We start from the raw sequence: 22,721 nt of genomic DNA on the forward strand, positions 1-22,721 counted from the left end.
CCTGTCATATTTTCTCACACATATACCATTTCCGATGCTTCACACTTATTTGAACAATTCCAGATTTCTATGTGGTATCATCTTACTCTAGTCCAAAGAACTTCAACATGTCTTAAAAGTGTGATGACAGCAGTTTCTTCCAGCCGTTTCATTTTGGCTTCACTCTTCAGATGTTTTTGCTGGATTTGCGATTCTAAGTTGGCAGATTTTCTTTTGAGAGTGTCCGGTTTTTCCCTTCATCTTTTAAGTCAGTGGCCATTCCTGTTGTTATGCTACATATAAATGTCTTTTTATTCTGGCTGCTCTGAAGATTCTCTCTGTATCTTTGGTTTCTAGCACCTGGTCTATAAAGTCTGGTCTTCTGGCTCTTGGTCCTGCTTGAGGTCCTTCCTCGGAGGTTTCTGGGACTATGGGCTGCTGATTTCAGTGAAGTGTAGAAAATTTTCCACCATTATTTTTCTTCAAATATTTTTTTCTGTCTTATTTGTCACTTAGCTTCGGCAGCTCCAGTTACATGTGGGATAGATCATTTATGATTTCTTAGGCTGTGAAAACTCTGTATTATTTTTTCAGTCTTTTTCTTCCCTCTGCCTCCATTTTGGTAGTTGGCTGCACTGTGTCTTTAACTCCAGATTCTTCCCAGCCTGTCGTTAACTCCATCCAGTGGTGTCTTTATTTTATGTAATGTATTTTTCAGTTCTAAGATTTATTTTTGGTTCATTTTTATAACTGTCTTAACATTCTTATCAGTTCACTCTTGATATTACAATACATGTTTTTTTTCTGAAGATTCTTTGACACATCAGGGATTTAAAATTTCTTGTCCACATTTCACCATCTGAGTTTTCTGTGCATCTGTTTAGTTGACTGTTTTTTCTCTGAATCATGGAATACATTTTTCTGCTTCTTTATTTCTATATTACATTGTGGATAATATGTTCTGTCATCTTTCTGGATTCTGTTATCTTTCTCTACAAACAACTGACCTTTATTCTGATGGCCAGTTAAATTTCTCATGGATTGCCCTAAACGTATGAAATATGTGTATTTAAGCATTTTTAGGATGGTTCTGTTTCTGTTTTGACCTTGGTCCTTGGGCCACAAAGGATTTGAGGGAAACAGGAATGTGATTTTGGGAACCATCATCCCTGTGGCTCTCTCATGATTTCACTTGTGAATTCTATAGCCACTATGATGACAGGGGATATATTAAGGATTCTCCATGTCTAGAAGCAAATGAAGGATGCCTGCAGTGACCACTTCTAGTCTACTTTGATCTGGAAGCCCTAGCCAGTGCATCACATCAAGACACAATGGGGCACCTGCATGGTTCAGTCGTTAAGTGTCTGTCTTTGGCTCAGGTCATGATCCCGGTGTTCTGGGATCGAGCCCCAAATCGGGCTGCCTGCTCAGTGGGAAGCCCGCTTCTCCCTCTCCCTCTGCTTGTGTTCTCTTTCTCACTATCTCTCTCTGTCAAATAAATACATTTAAAATTAAAAAAAAAAAAAAAAGAAAAGAAAAACAAACAAACATTGAGAAAGGAATAAAAGGCCTAAGAGTTGAAAGGAAAAAGTAAATCTGTCCTTCTTTTTAAATCACATGCCATATACTAAAAAAAGTCCTCAGGAATCTCCAAAAAGTCTGCTAGACTTAGTAAGTGCAAGTTTACACAATACGTGATCAACATTTTTTTAAAAATCATTTATTTTCAGACACAAATAACTGTCAATTGGAAATTAAAGTTAATAAAGCAATTTCACTTGCTGTGTCATTTTTTAAATGACACACTTGAATAGATTTAACATGATATATAAGCCTCTGTACTAAAAATATAGAACACTTCTGAGAGAGCACTGTATGAATAGAGTGATAGGTCATGATTATGAGTTGCAAAAATCGCTGTTACTAAGATACCGATTCTCTGCATATATTCCTCAAAAATGTAATCTTGTAATTCCAATTGAAACCCTACCAGGTTTTTTTGTAGACATTGACAAGCTAACCTCAGATTTATGAAGAAATACAAAAGATCTAAAATAGACAAAACAAGGAGCACCTGCGTGCCTCAGCCAGTTGGGTATCAGCCTTCAGCTAGGGTCATGATCTCAAGGTCCCAGGATCAAGCCTGGCATTGGTCTCCTGGCTCTTCAGGGAGCCTGCTTCTCCCTCCCTCACTGCTGCTCCCCCTGCTTGTGTGCATGCTCATGTGCACTCTCTCTCTCAAAAAATAAAATAAAATATTGAAAAATAAAATAGTCAAAACAGCTTTGTCAAAGCAAAAGCCCAATTAGAGAACTTAACACTACCTGATTTCGAGGTTTGCTATAAAGTACCAGTAATCAAGATAGTGTGTATTGGTGTTCAGGTAGACAGATAAATTGGTGGAACAGAATATGGAAGACACACTGTATAGCCTATTGGTTTCAACCAAGGTGTCAAGAAATTCAATGGAGAAATGGATAGTCTTTTCAACACATGGCTCTTGAATTACTGAGGTTTCAGTTGGATGGTAGACTTAAGTGTTAAAGTTAAAATGATAAGAATTTCTAGAATAAAACATAAGAGAGAGTCTTATGATCTTCGGTAGGCAAAGATTTCATAGCACACAGAAAGCACTAACCTTCAGAGATGTTGGTCAGAGGCTACATGCTTTCCATTGTAAGATGAATAAGGTCTGGGGGTCTAAGGTCTAGCATGGCAATTATAGTTAATAATACTCTATATTATACTTGCAGTTTACTAAGAGCATAGATCTTAAGTTCTCATCATACACACTTAAGTTCTCATCATACACACATGCAAAAATGACTATATGAGCTGATGGATGTCTTACTTTGAAATCATTTCACAGTGTATACATGTATCAAGTCATCACATTGTACAACCTAAATATATACAACTCTTAATGGTCAATCTTACTCAGTGAAGCTGGAAGAAAGAAAAGGAAAGCACTAATCTTCAAATGAACAAATAATAGATTGGACTTTATCACATTAGGAACTTAAAATCTTCAAAACAACCTTCACTTCAAGGAAGTGAAAAGCCACACAATGTGAGAAAAATATTCTTCATATTTAGGACTTCTCTAACACTTAACAACTCAATAATAGGACAAAGTAAAAATACATGAAAGATTTACCTTTTAAATTTTAAGTAAAAATGTGAATGGCCTTAAAGGAGGCTAAAAGTTAATACAGTTGATATGAAGTGAAGTTCAGTGTATGAAATGCCTCTCTTAAATGTCAGCATGTGGGAGCAGAGGCCCCTGGGGGATTGGCCAGAGGGGTGAGAGAAGTGAGCAGAAGCTCAGAGAGACCTCGGTTCCACGACTATGGATTGTTAACATGCCAAACCTGGGCCAAGTGTTGGATTTGAGCAAAGAACAAGACAGCCACTTGCCCTGCTCTCGCCCAATGATTCCAGGCTAATGGAGAGATTGACACATCAATGAAATAACTTCATGGTCCATGATTTAATTATAGTGGTGCCAAGTTTGATAAGGATGCAAAGGGTGCTTGATTTCATCTGAGGGAGTGGAAAGGCTGTGGAGAGAGACTGGGGAAGAACAGCCAAGTCACTGGCCCAGCTTAGTCTGGGCCATGAATATCCTCAAAATAAAATTGTGTTCTAGGAACTGTTATGGCTGAATTGTGTCCCCTAAAAAGTTCCTGTGTTGAAATTCTGATTCCCAGAATGTGACAGTATTTGGAGAGATAGCCTTGAAGGACTAATTATATAACATGAGACCATATGGGTCGGTCCTAATCCTGTATAACTGATATCTTTAGAAGAAGAAATTTAGATACAGACATGACAGGCAGAAGACCATGTGAAGACACAGGGAGAAGATGGCCATCTGCCAGCCAAGAAAGGAGGCCTGGGACAGACCCTTCCCTCATGGTCCTCAGTAGGAACCAACCTTGCCAACTCCTTGATCTTGGACTTCTGGCATCCAGAACCATGAGACAATGAGTTTCTGTTGTGTAAGCTACCAAGTTTGTGGTACTTTATTACAGCAACCGTAGCAAACTAATATAGAGGTCCACATGATTTTTTTGTCTTCTGCAATCAAAATTGTCCAACTGACCACAGGGCCAATAGACTTGACTTTGGGGAGGGAAGATCCTGGCCAGGCCTAAACACTTCACTGGGCCTTCCTGGGTAGCGGGCAGCCCCATTCTGTGCCTGTTTGGCGTCCTTGTCCCATCTCATCCCCACCCAGGTAAATTTGCACAGACACCTGTCTTCCCTCTTGGATGAGGAGTGATTATGTAAGGAGACATCTTCCAGGTCTTGGTTTCCTGATGTTCTAACCTTGGATCAGGGATAACAGTCCTGCAGGGAGGACTGGGGGTTCACTGCTGGGAAGAGAAATCCTGGGACTCTTAACTTTCAGCTTCTCGGTACAGTGGATTCTCCACCCATGACTCATGCAAGGTATCATGGAGAAAGTAAGTTAAGAGAGTCATAACAACCATACTGGAAAGCAGTTAAGCTCATTTTCACAATAGCATTACATAAAATCAGAAACTCTGCATGCTTTCTATCCTGTTTGTATTCACAGCTGCTGTGAACTAATACCTAAGCCAGTGGGACAGGGTTATCTCAGTGTCCTGACTCAAGCTGGGCACATGTGGGCACATGGGCTTAGATGCAATGTAGGAGGCTTTGAACTTCACCAGAAAAAGCCATCATCCTACTGTTCCATTCCTTGGAGGCCTTGAAATCCCATGGTTGTCTGCCTTTTCAGTGAGGACATCATCAGAGCTGGCCTGTGCCAATGAGAAGAGCAGGGACCTTCAGCTAGCCAGACTCAAAGTGATTCTGAGAATGAGACTCACTGTGTCCTGGTAAGAAGAGACCGGGGGGCTATTGGGAAGGTGAGAATCTGTAGATGTGGCCTAGAACTGAATCTTTTTCTACTCCCAGTGTTTCTAGGCTGGAGCACTTTTTGCAGCAGAAAGACTTGGACAGATGGCATTCAGGAAGTCCCCAAGAAGTGAGGGGAGGGTTCAGCTAGAAGAAAAGCTCTACCATAGAAGACAGGAGTCAGTTGATGCATCATGGGGGGTTGAGGAGGGCCCAGGGGCTCATGCAGCACACCTAAGAGTCAGAAGCCAGGAGAGCTCCCCATCACCCAGTGCTCAGAGGCCAGGCATTCAGTACCTCCAGGCATATCCGCCTTTCCATCTGTGTGCTAACACTTACTGAGTACCAAGTGTTTGTAAAGTGTGATGCCAGCAGTAGAGGAGAGCTTCAAGAGAATTATCCTTGGGTATCCCTGTGCAAGAGTATTATAAGTTTTCTATTTTACTTTAGGTCCAGGATCCATTTTGAATCGATTTGGGGGGAAGAGTTTAAGGTCTGTATATAGAGTCAGGGTTTTTTGGTTTTTGGTTTGTTTGTTTGTTTTGCATGTGGATGTCCAGTTGTTCTAGCACCCTTTGTTGAAAAGACTGTCTTTGTTTTATTGTATCGCTTTTGCCTCTGTCATAGGTGATTTGCCTATATTTTTGTGGGTCTATCTTGGGCTCTGTTCTCTTACATTGGTATGTTTGTCTACTCTTTCTCCACCTGCCTCACTATCTTGATTACTATAGCTTTACGGTAAATCCTGAAGTTAGGTAGCATCAGTCCTCCAACCTCATTCTTCTTCAATATTGTGTCAGCTATGCTGGGTCTTTCGCCTCTCCCTATAAACACGTATTTCATTCTGGGGAGAGGGGATTCTCAATGTAAATAGTAATTTGTTTTTTATTTCAAATTTCTTTTTTTTTTTTTTTTTAAGAATTTATTTGTTTATTTGACAGAGAAAGAGAGGGAAAGTGCAAGCAGGGGGAGTGGCAGAGGGAGAAGGAGAAGCAGGGAGCCCAATGCGGGACTCAATCCCACAACCCTGGGATCATGACCTGAGCTGAAGGCAGACACTTAAACAACTGAGCCACCCAGATGCTCTTATTTCAAGCCTCACTTGTTCACTGCTGGTGCATAGGAAATGACTGCCCTTGTATCCCACGACCTTACTGTAATAATTTATTAGTTCCAGAAACATTGTTCTTGATTCTATCAAACTGTCTGCATTGATAGTCATGCCATGTGTGAAGAGTTTTAATTCTTTTCTAATCAGTTTGCCATTTCTTTCTTTTTCTTGTCCTATTGCATTAGCACAGGCTTCCAGTACAGTGTTGAAAAGGAGTGGTGAAAGGAAACATTCTTGCCTTGTTCCTGATCTTAGTGGGAAAGTCTTGAGTTTCCCACAATTAAGTATAATGTTAGCTATCGGTTTTTTAATAGATATTTATCAAGTTAAGGAAGTTCCCCCCTGCCTAGTTCACTGAAAGCTTTTATCATGCATGGCTTTTGGATTTTGTCAAATGCTTTTACTGCATCTACTGACAGGATATTGTGATTTTTTTCTTTTTAGTCTCTTAATATGATGGGTTACACTAATTGAATTTTTTCAGTACTAAACTTGACTTACATACCTGGATCAATCATCATTAGACATGTATAATTCTTTTTATACAGTGTTATCTTAGATTTACTAAAATTTTGTTGAAGATTTTTGCATTTAGGCTCTGAGAAGTATGAGTCCGTAGTTTTCTTGTAATGTTTTTGCATAGTTCTGGTATCAGGGTGATGCTGGCCTTATGGGATGTTAGGAAGTGTTTCCTCTGCTTCTGTGCACTAAAAGATATTATAGAGAATTGATATAACTTCCTTAAATGTTTGGTAGGATTCACCTTCTGAACCCATCCAGGCCTGCTACTTTCTGTTTTGAAAGATTGTTAATTATCAGTTCAACTTCTCTAATAGTATAGGCCAATTTGGATTATCTTTCTCTTTTTATTTGTTTCAGCAGATTGTATCATTCAAGCAATTGGTCCATTTCATACACGTTATTCCTTCCTTATCCCTTTAATGCCTTTGGGATCTGTAGTGACATTCTCTCTCATTTCTGATACCACCTAGTTGCATCCTCTTTTTCCTTAGTTAGACTGCCTAGAGACGCTTATTGTTTTTATTGATATTTTCAGAAAACCATCTTTTGATTTGGTTGTTTTTTCCTCTATCAATTTCCTGTTTGCGAGTGCACTGATTTCTGCTGTAATTCTTAGCACTTCTTTTCTTCTGCTTCATTTGGATTTAATTTGCTCTTCTTTTTCTAGTTTCCTGAAATAGAAACTTAGATTATTTAAAAATTTTACATCTTTATTCTTTTCTATTGTGTATGTTTAGCATTAATAAATTTCCCTCTAAATACTACTTTCCCTGCATCCTCAAGTTGTGTTTTCATTTTCATTTAGTTATAAATATTTTAAATTTTTTCTTGATTTCTTCTATGACCTGTGTGTTATTTGGAAGTATTTTCTTTGTTTAATCTTGGGTATTTGGGGGATTTCCCAGCTGTTTTTCTACTATTGCTATCTAGTTAATTCCATTGTTGTCTAAAAAGCACGCACTGTATGATTTCTACTCTTTTAAATTTGTTAAGGTGTATTTTGTGGCCTAGAACCTGTTCTGTCTTGGTGAATGTTCTGTGTGATCTTGAAAAGACTGTGTTTTCTACAGTTGTTAAAGTAGTCTACAGATGTCAATTATATACAATAGTTTGATGGACTTGCTGAATTCAAACATGTCCTCACTGATTTTCTGCTGTCTGGATCTGCCCCGTTTCTGATAGAAGGGTGTTAAAATCTCCAGCTAGAATAGTAGATTTACCTGTTTCTCCTTGACAGTTCTGTCAGTTTCTGCCTCACAGATTTGGATGTTCTACTGTTAGACACAGACGAGTTAAGGATTGTTACATCTTGGAGAACTGTCCCCTTCGTTATGATGAAATGGTCCACTTTACTGCTGATAACTTCGCTTTGAAGCCTTTCCTGTCTGAAATCAACATAGCTGTTCTCATTTGCTTGTGAGTAATGTCAGTCTGGTACCTTCATTCATTGACTTCTAATCTCTGTGTGTCTTTATATTGAAACTGGGAAGACAACATTAGAGTCAGGTTGGGTCTATTCTAATGACCTCTTCTAATTGGTTTACTTAGACCACCGACATCTGCAGTGAGTGTAGACATGGCTGCATTCGTATCTGCCATGCTTGTTACTCTTTCCTGTTCACGTTTGTTCTTTGTTCCCGTTTTTGCCTTCCACGCTTTTCCCACCTTTTGTAGCTTTAATTGATTATTTTATGTGATTCCATTTTTTCCCCTTTCTTAATATATCATCTATATTCCTTTTTCTTTTTACCTTTTTTTAGTGGTTGCCCTAGAGTGAAAGATTTTTTTCAGATCCCAAGGCCAATAAGAACATGAAGTTTTGCTGAATATATTTAGATGTAAGGAAAACTGAATTAAAACCATCCTGTACCACTACATGTTCAGTAGGATGGCCAAAATTAAAAAGACCCTCAATACCCAGGTGATGGCAAGGGTGTGAAGCTACTAAAATATTAACAGGATAAAATGTACAACTGGTTGGGAAAGAACTTTGGAGTTTCTTAACTAGCTAAGGATCTGCTTGCTTTGTGACTCCGTTCTCCTGTTACTCAAGAGAAACGAAACATATTGTTCACACAAAGACTCAGACAAAAATGTTTACTGCAGCCCTATCCGTAACATACCTAAACTGCGTCCAACAGCAGGTGCATGGATAGAGAGTTTCTGGTATTTCTACAGTGGAAGACTGTTCTAGTCAGCAATTTCCAAAATTAGAAACTGCTGACTCATGCAACAACATGAATGAGTCACATAGACATTTTGTTGAGTCAAATAGTGTATACCATATGAAGACTTTTTCTTTTTTTAAGATTTTATTTATTTAATTGACAGAGATCACAAGTAGGCAGAGAGGCAGGCAGAGAGGGGAGAGGGAAGCAGGCTCCCTGCTGAGCAGAGAGCCTGATGCGGGGCTTGATCCCAGGACCCCGAGATCATGACCTGAGCTGAAGGCAGAGGCTTTAACCCACTGAGCCACCAAGGCGTCCCTGAAGACATTCTTATGATGCACAGAATGAGCCAAACGAATTAGTGGTGCTGGTGGTTGTGATAGAACTCAGACTGACAGTTGTGGGCGTCGGGTGAAGGGCACTGAGTGGGAAAAGGGCAGGAGGTGTTTCTGGGTGATGAAGATGTTCCTGGTCTTCATCGATGTGGTAGTTTGAGACTATATGTTGTCATCCTCCTAAAGTTTATCCTTCAAACATATGTATTTCATTCTATATAAATTACACCTAAATTAAAGTATGAGAAATCCAGAAATACGGCTCTGTAGTAAATATGAAACATCTTTTTTTCAAGTGTTTTGTCCTTAAGTGAGATAGAGTATGTCAATTCTATCAGTAAGTCTTTAGATGAAATCATTAAAAAAATAAATAGAATGGTTTTTAATTCACCAGATGAGATCAGATCTCCTTTCTGAGGGGATTAGGAGTTGATGAGCTCATAGAGGCAGGCCACAGAACATGTGGTTGATGAGTAGGCTTTTCACTGAGCTTAGAATTATCAGTGCACGAAGTAGTCCCACTTTAGTGTGGGTTTGGTGGCCTTCCCGAGATCTCCTTGTGGGGATTCTGTCTTGATGTATGACAGGCATTGCGCATTTGAAGCCATTTCGTGCTGTCCTTCAAGATGGCAGGCATAGCGTGCGGTTGCAGTGACTCTCCTGCAGGTTCAGAACTGCCCTCACGGCTGTAATTGCACACCCTTCTCTCCGGCTTCTAGAGCCCCTTCTTGTGCTCGAGTTAACATGGACATCATTTCCCTAGGACTAGGTGTGCATTCCACCAGCCATCTTGTCACTGCTGTGCCACTCACTCCTGACACTCCTCAGGCCATCGCCTGGATCAGGACAGCTGTTCCTCCAGGAGGCCTGCAGGTGGCAGATGCATTTCACTTCAGTGGTCGACTATAGCTCCTCTGGGCACTGGACAGAAGGGTTGGGTATCAACTCCGAATGTTGCTAGCTTTTTTATCTCACTCCTAATTTTCTTGCTCGAGTAATTTCTTTCCAAAAGAAGCAGGAGCCACTGCTGTCTTCCCTGATTGCGCTTGCCATTAGTTCTGATGTTGTCCAAGGGGCAGGGGTCTCCCTTGCTAGCCGGTCCATATTCACAGTAGCAACGGGCTCTTTGCAAACTGTTTAAAACAGATGCTTCACAAGCTATTTTTTTTTTCTCTATTAGTTAATGGGTAGTTTATAAACTGGAAATATATATTTTTTAAAAATTTTATTATTTCTGTTATTTTACTGTTTACCTTTGCTTATCAATATAGTGTCTTTTTTGATGATGATTTCCTGTTCCCTTTTAGAGATTCTCTTTTATACTTTTAATCCATCCATTTATCTGATGTTGCTGAAATGTCTGTACTTAAATATATTATAATATTCCGTGATAATCTTTATAAAGATATCACTTATAATCAGTCCACAGGATAGTTGATAAATGAGAGACAGTGGCTTCTCTCTTTATACCTAGAATTAATACTAAAACATGAAGAGATGATATTCATCTGAGGAAATCAATGGCAGACTTCGGCCACTAGTGAAGTTACATGTTGTCTAGAGAAGTCCATCCTTTATTTAAGTTAAGCATCTCTGTCTACCTCTGCCACAGTAAATGCATGAGGACCTCATTCTCGTAGGTGTGTGTTGTGTTTCCTCTGAAGAACCTAAAATGTAGGGAAACTAAGTTCTCGTGTGAAATTGCTAATGTCCTCACCTGATTTAAAGTTAGAATAGTGCATGTTGCGAGGTAAGGGCTCTCAAAGATTTTTAACAGCAAATCCCTCCATGACACACATTTGCTCAAGAGTGATTTCCCCTTGACATGTAGTCATTTTTCTCCTGATGATATTTCGTGAAGAAGCAACATAGGATTCTATAAAATTAAGAATTGAGAACTTGGATTAAAGTTGACTTCAGTGAGCTCATCGCTACACCATGCTTACGCTTCTATCGAAAAGTTACTAGTGTTATTTGTGTCACTAGATACAGCAGGAGTCAAACATCTCTTCCATGGTTTTGACTCTGCAGCTGTTCAAATAATATTTTCAGAGAATCCATAGCATCCTGAGTCTGGTTTTATGTTTCAAAAATAGCCAGAATGAGTCGTGTTATCAGAGAAGTCGTTATCATAAACATGATTTACTGAAGTTACTTATTACTGTGATTTAAAATTTCTTGAAGATGAATTTAAAAACAAGATCATTAAAATGATAACTTAAGGGGAAAAGTGATTTAATCTAGTCTCTTTTCAAATACTGTGTGTGATGGGATTTTAAAATGAAACAGAAAAGTTAAAATAAGGCTAGATAGTAGTTTCTAAACAAAACACTTGCTATAACATACCCCAAAAGCTTGCTCTTTACTTAGCTACTGGACCCCACTTTACCCAACCTCTGCTGCGTTGTAGTAAAGACCACCTCGTAAGGGAAACCTGGTCTTTGATTACCTCTTTGTGGATGAGCATTCTAGATGAGCAGGCCTGGATTTATCTTCCTTTTCTTTTTTTCTATTTTCCAGGACAGTTTTTTTTTTTTATGCTGGACTATTCAAACACTTTAGCCTGGGTCCCCAAGCACTAACGGAACAGGTTTTCTTAGATTAGTAAAAAGTTTGACTTCAAAACCATTTTTCTATTGATGCATGAATAAAGGGGTGTAATTTGCTATTTGAGTTGTTTGAGTTTCAAACATATTTTTCAGTGTGACTGACAGCCTCCGGCTCTCCCCTTTGGGCCCTCCTGTCCTCTGAGTAGGCTCCGTTGGGCCCCCACATCCACTGACCATGTTTCCCAGTTCGACCTTTGGGGCTGGCGCTCCCTGGCGCTCCCTCCAGCCTCTGTCCGGATCCAGAGAGCGGTGGCGGGGACAGGAGAGGAGCACGTGGGGGAGAGCGATGTCGTGCATTTGCTCCGCTGGCTCTGCCTTGTGGGGCCCTGGCTTCCTAGTGCTTCTGGGGAAGGCTCTGTATGGTTGCCCCTTCGGGCCCAGGGCAGGGCCTGTATGCTGCCCCGACCCTCGGTGCCTCCCCGGGGAAGCCGTCTCTGTCACGTGAGGACCCTGGCTGCTAACTTTGGATTGAAGTAGGTAATGTTACGGTGTTATAAATCTGGGCCACGTTATTGCGGAGGCCAGAATGAGGTCAGAGCCGAGGGAAGAGCGAGGGTAGAGAAGTCCTTCTGTTTCGAACTCACTGTGGAGATCAGCCAGTCCCTCAGTCTCTTTGAATTCCAGATACTGACACAAATGAGGAATTGTAATAATAATCATACGAGAACTCCTTTTTATGTGCATATATATGTAAATATATAAGATGTCATCGTCATAGCTCCATCTGAAATCTTTTATAAAGTTTTGTTTCGTCTGGTCCAGCTGCATAGTTCTGCTTTTCTTCGGGTAGGACATCGTATCCGTGGCTGATGAACTTGGTAGAGTGTTGAGGAGCAGATAGGGGTGGGGAGCGTAATGGGAGAGTAATCCACCTGCAATCCGGCGAGCTGGGTGGCGTCCTCTCCTTCGGTAAAGTTCTGTGATTCTGTGATCTTCTGCTGTGGGAGCATTTTAAGATAGGGCAGCCCTGGTGAGAGGTGAGCGTGTCTGCGCTGGTCCGGGCTGGCGCATGGGGTGCAGGAGAAGGAAAAGGTGGCGGGGACGGGGCTCCGGCACCGTGACCGCTGCCGATGTGACTGTGCTTCCCTTGGCTCTACCGGACCCCCAGAGCCTTCCTCCTGTCCCTGTCACCACTACCTCCGTCCAAATAGTGCCGCTGTCCTGTCTCATTGCACCACGGTGGTCTCCTGAGTGACCGCTCCCCATCCTCCCGCGCCCCTGCAATTGTACAAGCGATTCTCCACCAAGATCTCTCTGCAGTGCGGAGCACGTCCGTCCTCTGCTCACAGCCTCCGCTGTGTGACCGTCTGACTTGGAATAGCAGACTCCTGCCTTGCCTCCAGACCAGGCAGCGTCGTGCTGGGCCTCGGCCCGCCATGCCAGCCAGACCGGCTTGTTGTTCCTCAGGCTCATGAGCTCCTCATGGACACAGCAGGACTTCCGCGCCTACTCAGCTCTACGGGGACTCTCACAGATCTTCGTGGTTCTGCCTCTTTTACAATAATTTTTACAAGCTTGTTCCAAGAAATGTTTTCCCTTATTTTCTGCGTATTCTCCTTGTCAGAATGTTAGTTCTATAAGAGCAGGGCTGCTTGATTCAGTACTATAACTGTGCCTGATAACGTAGAGGCATTCAAAAAATCTGGGAATGAATGAATGTAGTCAAACTCCCTGAAAGTATAACATAGGCATTGCCTTGGGCGTTTGGTAGTTTTTGCTAGCTGGGTTATACAAGACGGTACCTAGAGTAGTGAGCGAAGACTCGGGCCCCTTCATGGCTGTTTCTTAGAACACATGACGAATTAAATGTCTGTCCCTGTTAGACCTACAGTCCATTCACAGGAAGAAATAAAATGATTCCAATTTATATTAATATTTCCAGACAACCATGACCATCTAACTGATTTGTCATTGAGAGTAAAAGAGAAGTAACTTATTAAGGCGTTTAATAAAACTTTCTTACCTGTTTATTCTTTCTTTTTTGGTTACCAGTAAAATCATTACTGTTGAATTGTTTTGTCTACGTAGTCGTGACACTGAACATGAAGGGCAAGTGGGTCGTGGTCTTCTCAACCCTGAGAGTGAGCACACTCCCTGGGAAATCCCGTCCAGGGAGCAGATTGGTTCCTTGTGTCCTACAGTGCCCAGTTCTGTTAACATTTCTTGTTTTGTGGACTTACAAGATAAGAAGTCTTTTTTGAGGTAAAGCTTGTTAGAATGCTTAGCCCACAGAAATAAATATTGAGATACATTTGTGAATATAGATTAGAGATCAAACGATCTCAATACTAGGGAACAGTCCTAGTTTCATGTTCATGTTCTGTTGAATAAACACGTAACCAACTTGTTCTTGTAGAAGCCCAAATCCAGAAGTATTCATCCTTTAAACCACAAAGTGCTTAGGAAACTCCCTCATCAAGAAAATATGAGTTTCCTGATCACGTTAAGGGATTTGGAACTTCACATGGCGTCTGTTTGGGTGTCACAGGAAGGGTGCACAGAAGTCTCATCCGCTGCTTAGTCTGCCCTGATAGAGGGAAGTGTTCTTAAGAAAAGTGAGGGTGCAGAAGTGATCCTTAATTAGGGAGATGGCCTAAAGGAAGTGGGCTGATGGGAAATAAAGGAGCCTTGTGAGTGATTGGCAGCATCCAAGACACGGGTAACAGACCAGGGAGGGTCTCCCAGATACCCAGGAGTCTGTGGGCAAGAGTGCCACTACATCAACAGACAGGCGCCCTTAATAAGCCGTCTGCCCTGCGGGGGACGGGCTCAGGACCCAGGCAGGGCTGTGCCCTGGACAGGGACCATCTATGGGGGTACGAGAGGTAAGGCAGCTTCTGTAGCGGCAGATCCCTGGGACTCGTTAAAATGTGCATGTGAGCTGGAAATGGTCACTTCTCATTTGTTACAGTTTTGTACCTTTCTTGATGATTTGCCTTTTAAATTATGTAATTTGCTTCATCAAAGTTAAAGTTCGTATGTTAAAATTCCTTACTAATCAGCAGTTCGTGCCACCATCAAGCATAGATTTTATTTAGAGCAACCACATGTCCCTAGACCAAATCTGTGAAAATGGTAGGGCTCTGTCCATTTGAAGTCTTCAAGCAATTTTTTCTTTTAATTCAAGAGGAAAGATGAAACCAAACCACATTTAGGGAAAAAATAAGTCAAAATGTGAATGCAAAGTAACTGAAAAAGAGAACTCATTCCATTTGGAGGTTGCAGTTTGCACAGTGTGGGGAGGCTGCTCTGGTCACACCCGGTCTCTGAACTTGGAGGACGGAGAACAGAGGACCTGCCCCTGCTCTGGCCTTGCCTGGCGCTGCTGGAGCTGTGGGGCGGCCGCCCTATTCTCCGCACCTCACATTTTTCTTATATCAACACTTGAGGTAGATTTTTTTTCTCCAAGGTTTCTTCACCCTGTACACTTGCAGAACTCCACGAGGACAGAGGTGGGCCCAGGGCTGTGCCCACACTGTCTTGACTACAGCAGTAAGCCTGAGGCAGCAGGGGCAGCTGGTAACCCCTCACGGGGCGGTGACGGAGGGACCCGTGTCCTTCCAGGTGACAGCACTGCTCTTCCCTTCCACTTGCTTCCCTGCTGAGTAATGACTACTGAACCCTTCTTCTTCAAAATGCACGAGTGTTTCTAGCCTATTGCAAGCATGCAAAGGACAGGCTGACCTGTTTTGTGTTCTTGTGTTCCAGAGATCGTGTCATTGGTCTGATGATGACTGCCTGTGATCTTTGCTCTGTAACAAAACTATGGCCGGTTACAAAATTGACAGCAAATGATATATATGCAGAGTTCTGGGCTGAGGTATGTTTTTAAGTTTTATATGAACGTTAAACGTGAGAAAAAGTCTGATGAGAAAGTAAATATATGGGTACATTTGTAACAATGTCTTAGTAGCTCAGGCTGCTACTTACTTCAGAAAACTCCTGCCTGTCCACATGCAACAGACGTATTAGCCTTTTCACACAGATGTAGGGACATTTATACAGACACCCAGCCATGATACCATGGTCCCTCCGTGTCACAGGCTGTATGTGTCTGCAACTGGAAACTGGGACAGAATCACCTTGTACCATAGACGTATGAGATTCTGTCAATATTCCAGACAGTCCACCAGGAGTTCCACAGAACATGTGGGCTTCTAACTCGTGATAGTCCTGACGTGAGGCAACCGTGGGGCTTTACTTTCATTAGTACTTTTTCTTGACTGAATTATCTCAATTATCAGAAATGTGTGCTCTATTTCTCAATTTGCTTTCTGAATTGTCCAGGAAGGAGCACAACATTCTCTTGTTCACATGAACCCACAAATACCTAGCCCCCTGCATATTCAAAGATGACTTTAGAGAAACTAATGAATTAAAATGTTTGTGTACCTCCTCCTGAAGAAGTAAATCTGGACGGTAAACGGTTTGGTCATTGCTGATTCAAACCATTCAGCCTCACCCATATAAAAGAATGGATGTAAAAAGTAAAAAACAGCCAATCATTCAGTTCATAGTTCACTAGAAACGATTTATAATGTTAAATTTTTTCACGATGGCAAACCCAAAAAATGTGTGTTGGGTGAGGACCACAGACCTGAAGAGTGATTTCTCCAGAATGCGTACACAGTGTGTGCCCAAACTCCTGCACGATTTTTCTTATTCTATATGTGTATTCCTGCACGATTTTTCTTATTCTATATGTGTATTCCTGAATCTAGTTACTGTCAAACTCAGCTAAGAAGGTTGTTTTAAAGATACGTGTCTGAACTATAATCCCTGGCTTTATTACTCATTAACTTAATTCACATATGTGTCTAAAAGTAGTAACCTTCAACGCATTCTGTAAATATCACACGGAGAACTGGTCTGAGGTTAGCATATTGTTTTGCAAATAATTTAACTGATATAATTCATACTTTCACAGCTGTATTTGTATTCTAAAATATGAATCAAAATGAGACATATATTATGTAGATTTTCCCCTCTCTATTCTGCACTGATTAAACAGTGCACAAAGATTTGATTAAGCTCCCACAGTACTCCTGGACGCCGTCTTCAGGGACCTCGCAGTCCATGGGAGGAAGCAGAGATCATGACCACTGCGTCTTGCCGGCTCACCTCCCAGATGTCCGCTGTGTCCCATCTCTGTCCCCACCGCCTACCCCCTCTCCCGGCCTTTTCTTTTAGAGGTAGACTAACAGTCACACAGAGTGCGCTCTTTGATGTCCTGGTGCTGGAGATGGGCGTCCTGTGTAACAGTTGGGATCAGACCCCAGACCCGCTTTGTGACTCTACTGTGGGCCTCCGTTGTCACGTCTGCAGGCTGGGGATGGCTCTAAGTCTGTTCCCAGTCTGTCCCTCCATGCTGTTGTGATAAAGACAAAAATCACGAACTTGACCTCCAAAACCCCCAGCCTCACCAGGCTATTCCACGTCTCAGCCCCTCTGGATTCCCTGAGTCAAGTCCCTCTCACAGCCATCTAGGTCAGCTTCGCGACCCCCCACCCCCCGCCCTGCCCTCTGCAGCTTCCTCTGCCAGCCCCACACTGGGCCGGATCTCCCTGGGATGCGTACTCTGCAGCACTGCACTGCTCCCCTCGGTAGCCTTGATCTTATTTGTGAGAACTATACGTAGTCAAGTCTTTATTCATTCAGTCTTTTTACTTATGGGGCTTCTGATAGCCTTGAGCAGGGGCCTGTGTAATTTCACTCACTTAGAAAAGGAAAAGAAGTTTGAGAGCCACTGAGTTAATATTTAAAGTGGTAACATTGGAGCAGAAGCTGTACTCAGGTGCCTCCGCCCTGCAGTAGAACCCTCCGTGGGGCTCCCTGCCCTCTGCGCTTGGCCTCCGTCCTGCAATAGAACCCTTCGCGGGGCTCCTCATCATTTATGTTGGACCTACCTTAGCAAATCTAGGATGTTTTTAGTTCTGTACCTCTGATTTCTAAAAATAAGCACGATTGTGAAATAATTAAAACAATTGAATAATGAATAAATGTGAGGGAATAGCGGGGTAGGAAGGGAAAAGTTGAGGTATGTTGAGAAAGAAGATTTTAGCCATCTTTAACAAATTACTAAAAAGAGGAAGAAATAATTTAAAATCTGTACAGTGTGGATAACAATATATAGAACTCCTAGTATTTCATGAAGATTAAATGAAATATTTGCTTGTTACCTATCCCAGAGCCTTTCTATTGAAGATAGAAAATCTTCAATAAACATCTGTGAGTATATCCTGTACGGTGATGTGTAGCCGATTGCACTGTATCTTCACTCACACGTTTTAGCAGACCATTCTCGATATATAGTATTTCTCTCTAAAGCCTCGCCTTATCCCGCTCAGCACCCACAAACATTCATTTGAAGAATAAGTGAGAAAAGGGCGTGAGATCCTTCCATTCTTGTTCTCCTTTGTCCTCACTGTTCTGTCGGTCTCCTCCGGTCACGACTTTCATTAACTTCTGTGCAGTGAAACCGCGAGAGATGCTGTGCTCCTGGTAATTCAGTTGAGAATAACATGGGATAAAAACCAAACAATGATACGTTGTTTTTATTGTTTTGACATATGTTGGGGTTAACTAAACAAAAACATTATCCATTGTGGAGAAAAGTAATGAATGAGGGGAACACCTCATTAATACCAAGACTTGAGAGCTGTTTATGAGTTGACAAAGCTTGGTTTTTTCCATTTCTCTTAGGGTGATGAGATGAAGAAGCTGGGAATACAGCCTATTCCCATGATGGACAGAGACAAGAAGGATGAGGTCCCACAAGGCCAGGTATGGATTCTGTCGAAAAGTCAAATAATTTAAGGCAGTCATAAAAATCACACGTAAATTCAACGTATATGCCATCTCATAGAACCCAGGACCACTTGGACCCTTCTGTGTTTAGATGGAGTTTGGGGACAGGAAGGCCAGGATAAGAAATCATAGTTGGGTTTAAAGAAGCCACAGCTACCCATGCCATCAGCTCCTTCTGCAGATGGAGTCACGGCAGCGATGGCTTGAAACGGAGGGATGCATGAGTTGGAATTGTCAGTGTCTTTAACAAGCAGAAAGGCTTTTGTCACTGAATGTGCAGTTATTTTTTAGAGAGTAACATTATAGAGATTCTCACCAGGCCCACTTTTCCTAGCAAACAATGCTTGGTATTTTAGTACATTTTGCGTTTTGTCTTACCAACGGTTGATATTAATTATTAGTTTTGCAAGTCTTCCCACATGATTCATGTCAATGTTTTGACAGCTCTCGTGCCCGTCTTGGTGTGGTATGATCTGTTTCTCAGATTATAGTCTTTTTAAACTACCAAACTTCTAATACCATAACAGGGAAGTTAGTTACGGACAAATAATTATAGGATTTCATTTAGAAAACGTTTTAGAAAACTCACAGGATGATGGTTTTGGATTAAGTTCTCAAGCTTTCCTATTTTAATTAAAGTTGATTTATTCACTATTCATAACAAAGTTGAGGCAAGTCCACAGTTCTTGGAAACGTCGGCACGGACAAGGGCCACGTGGTTTTCTCCCGCTCAGGGCCCGCGGTTCTCGGTGCGCTCCCGTCCCCGCCGCGGCCCAGCGGGCACTCCCCGTTCCTTCCCTTCGGAACACGCACCAGCGTGCCCGGCCCCACGTGCCTGGTGCCTGCGGTTCTTGCAGTTTACTTTCTTGTTACTGTTGTTTATGGAACTTTCCCATATATATGCTCACAGAGCTCTGTCTTCCCTGCCTGCCGTCTGCTTACCATGCCCTATTGTGAAGTTCCTGTCCCGCTGCGTGGTTGTATACACATTCACTCCTCTTCAGTTACTCTTTCTTCCATCCTTAGATGTGACTTGTTCATTCTTTTGAAACTTATCTTGCCATATGACGTAAGATAGAGATGTAACAAAGTTCTTTCTAGATAGTTAAGCTGTCACCCCAACAGAGCACACAGGAGAGCGGGAAGTGCCGTTAGAGGACACGCTCCGTTCTAACGCCTTTTAATTAAGGGAAGAGTTTGGGGTTTTGCCAAAATTGCAGATCCGTTTATAGTGTGAGTGAGTTTTAAATAAAATATCTCTGTGATCGGCTAATATTTTGCCAACTGTATTACTTCTGAACTGCGACTACCATTAAAATGTTCTTTCCATAATAAGAAAATACTCTACTTTCCAAGATTTCTTTCTCGAGATCTTCTGCTCCATGATATCTGCTAAAATATTGAAATAAGAGAAGTCTCTGTGTTGACTTACAAAGTCAAAGAGAGGCGTGCATAGGCATTATGCTAAGAAGGCGACTGTGGTGATAGACTCCGCCACAGGAGAATGCAGAAAGGGACTTGGGAGACTCCCTTCTTCCGTATCCTTTGGTGCATCTCCCTGAAGTTCAGTTTTTTAGAGAAATTGGGAAGCCCTGGTTTGGGGGTGCCCCATCCAGAGAGCCCGTCATGTCTTATCCACGGTGTCAGCCACTCGGGCTGTGACTGTAGCTGGACCATCTGCATTCTCTGCTGACCGCCTACGGGCCGTTTGTATCCAGCCTTCCGGAGGCCAGTCTGGGCCAGCAGCATTTACTGTGGCTTGAAATTCCTAATAAAATGCCATTTAATATATTTTTTAAACTACCACAGCTGACAAACTGTGAAACGGAGCATATTAAGAGAGCTGTGACATGAGAGAACGTGGATAGGTCCGTGAGATTTGTTGGAGGTCGAGAACAGGGAGTGGGGAGGAAGAAAGTCCCCGGAGTCCGCGCGAGGTCCCCCAGCCGAGGGCAGCAAGCCCGTGAAACACCCGCACCCACTCCCGAACTCTGAGCTGGAGAAGAAGGGCAGGTCGACTCTGAAATGTCCGTGGTAGAAAACTTTGACCAGCGACAAGAACAGGGCTTGAATCACCACTTGACTGATCTATAAATGGAATCTCATTGAATGTTGAACTTGGGCTTGGGAGGAACAACTTTTTGCGTGTGTTATTTCGAGGATGCATTTTAAGGCATTTTTAAAGGCTCCGGCAGCTGTGTCCATGGAGCCTAGATATCGGGGGACAGGACTAGAGTATGTCACAGTTAGGGTTGAGAATGGAAGCCTCAGCTGAGAGGTTGTTGCTAACGTACCCTTTTGTGTCTTGTGCGTGGCTCCGCGCGGGGCAGCTGGGCTTCTACAACGCCGTGGCCATCCCCTGCTACACCACGCTCACGCAGATCTTCCCGCCCACCGAGCCGCTCCTCAAAGCCTGCAGGTACGTGCCACGGCCCGGCGGGGCTGGGACGGGGCTGGGACGGGGCTGGGGCTGGGACGGGGCTGGGACGGGGCTGGGACGGGGCTGGGACGGGGCTGGGGCGCCGCAGGAAGAGGAAGACTCTGGTGGAATGTTCCTCTCCCGCGGTGTGCGCGCCGCGTCCTGCCGCGGTCCACACGGATGTCATTTCGTGGGCTGCGTTTGCCTCGGGAACAAGGCCACGTTAAGGGTGTTCCTAAAGTCCTTCCTTCACAGAAAAGGAGCAGGAAGGTGTCTGGTTTCTGTTTTGGTAGGATCGGGGGATGCACGCCCAACGTGTGTTTAAAAAGACAGCCCCGTACTGTGTGCTCAGGGCTGCTTGCTGGGGAGCGGCTCAGCTTGACCCCGCCTTGTGTGGAGGAGGAGAGGGAGGAGGGGGAAGCCTTGACGGGGACCTTCTTTCTCTGTGAGTTTTCGTTTCTTCCCAAAGAGGGATGAGCCCCCTCTCATCCTTCCCAGCTTCCGACTCCCCTGCATTCTTTTCTCATGGCTTTTGAGGGATGCGCTAAGCTACGAACACTGGAATTTTTTTTAAGATTTTCATGTTACTTTGAAAAGAATTTCCCTCTGGGGAAGTCAAAGGGCAATGAGCAGAGCAGCCATACGTGCCGCTTTTCTGCAAGAGACCTGGCGTCCCGCTGGTTTTTCTAACTATTTGGCCACAGAGCACCCTTGGGGGTTGGGTGGGCGCACAGTCCGGGAGAGAACAGATGTGGGATTTTAAACAAATCCCAGGCCTTTGGTATACCCCACCCTCTGTTGTTGAAACGTATTTCGTGAATTTTTTTTTTTTTTAAAGATTTTATTTATTTATTTGTCAGAGAGAGAGAAAGAGTGAGAGTGAGCACAGGCAGCGTGGCAGGTAGAGTCAGAGGGAGAAGCAGGCACCCTGCGGAGCAAGGAGCCCGATGTGGGACTCGATCCCAGGACGCTGGGATCATGACCTGAGCCGAAGGCAGCTGCTTAACCCACTGAGCCACCCAGGCGTCCCCGTATTTCGTGAATTAATGATCATGAGGAAAATAAAGAAAACCAGTGAGGAGGGAGATGGGGGGAAAAGATCCTGTTTTTTTTTTTTTCCTATGGAAGTGATGGTTTCTCTTCTCTGCTCTCGGGGAGTGGACATAGCACCCCAGCTGATTGCGTGAGCGGTCACTGACCTTGCTCCGCAGCTAGCGCATCACAGTGTCATCTTATCACCTCCGGGCTAAGCCATGTGGACAATGTGGAGTACGAGCTGGGACTGGGTTGGAAAAGTCAGTGCCCCACCAAAGACAAATGTCGGTATCAAAACCCATGTCATCACAAACAAAATCGTAGGTAACAGTCAACAGTCCTTTCCTATTTAAAAATTACCTGTATTTTCCGTGAACTATCCAGAGCTAGCGGAATGAGTGCTTGCTGTCCTTACCGAGCGGGAGGATAGGGACTCCTCCGTCCCAGCAGACTGGATGCGTCCTTGCATCACTGTGCTTGGCTGAACCACAGAATCTCTTTTTTTTTTTTTTTTTTTTTTTTAAGATTTATTTATTTATTTATTTGACAGAGAGAAATCACAAGTAGTCGGAGAGGCAGGCAGAGAGAGAGAGAGAGGGAAGCAGGCTCCCTGCTGAGCAGAGAGCCCGATGCGGGACTCGATCCCAGGACTCCGAGATCATGACCTGAGCCGAAGGCAGCGGCTTAACCCACTGAGCCACCCAGGCGCCCTGAACCACAGAATCTCTTAAAGGCCATTTTAATCTTACTAACACTTAAAAAAAGTTCGTGTCTTGTTGGTGTCTAAGGAAACATGGCAAAATCAGTTTAGTGTCTATTTTCCAGTATATCAAAAATCTCTTTAGG

General features: G+C 43.0%; 1 protein-coding gene across 5 annotated transcripts in view; it reads left to right on the forward strand.

The window, feature by feature from the left end:
• PDE10A (phosphodiesterase 10A) overlaps nucleotides 1–22,721 on the forward strand; it is a 551,217-nt gene that overhangs the window by 521,552 nt on the left and 6,944 nt on the right. For all 5 annotated transcript variants that reach the window (XM_082732176.1, XM_082732174.1, XM_082732173.1 and 2 more), the window contains 3 exons: nucleotides 15,323–15,434; nucleotides 18,317–18,397; nucleotides 20,752–20,840. In XM_082732176.1, the coding sequence (XP_082588302.1) occupies nucleotides 15,323–15,434; nucleotides 18,317–18,397; nucleotides 20,752–20,840 (282 nt within the window). The remainder of the gene's footprint in view (nucleotides 1–15,322; nucleotides 15,435–18,316; nucleotides 18,398–20,751; nucleotides 20,841–22,721) is intronic.

The sequence above is a fragment of the Mustela nivalis genome (assembly GCF_964662115.1).
Source record: "Mustela nivalis genome assembly, chromosome: 5".
Classification (NCBI taxonomy): Eukaryota; Metazoa; Chordata; class Mammalia; order Carnivora; family Mustelidae; genus Mustela; species Mustela nivalis.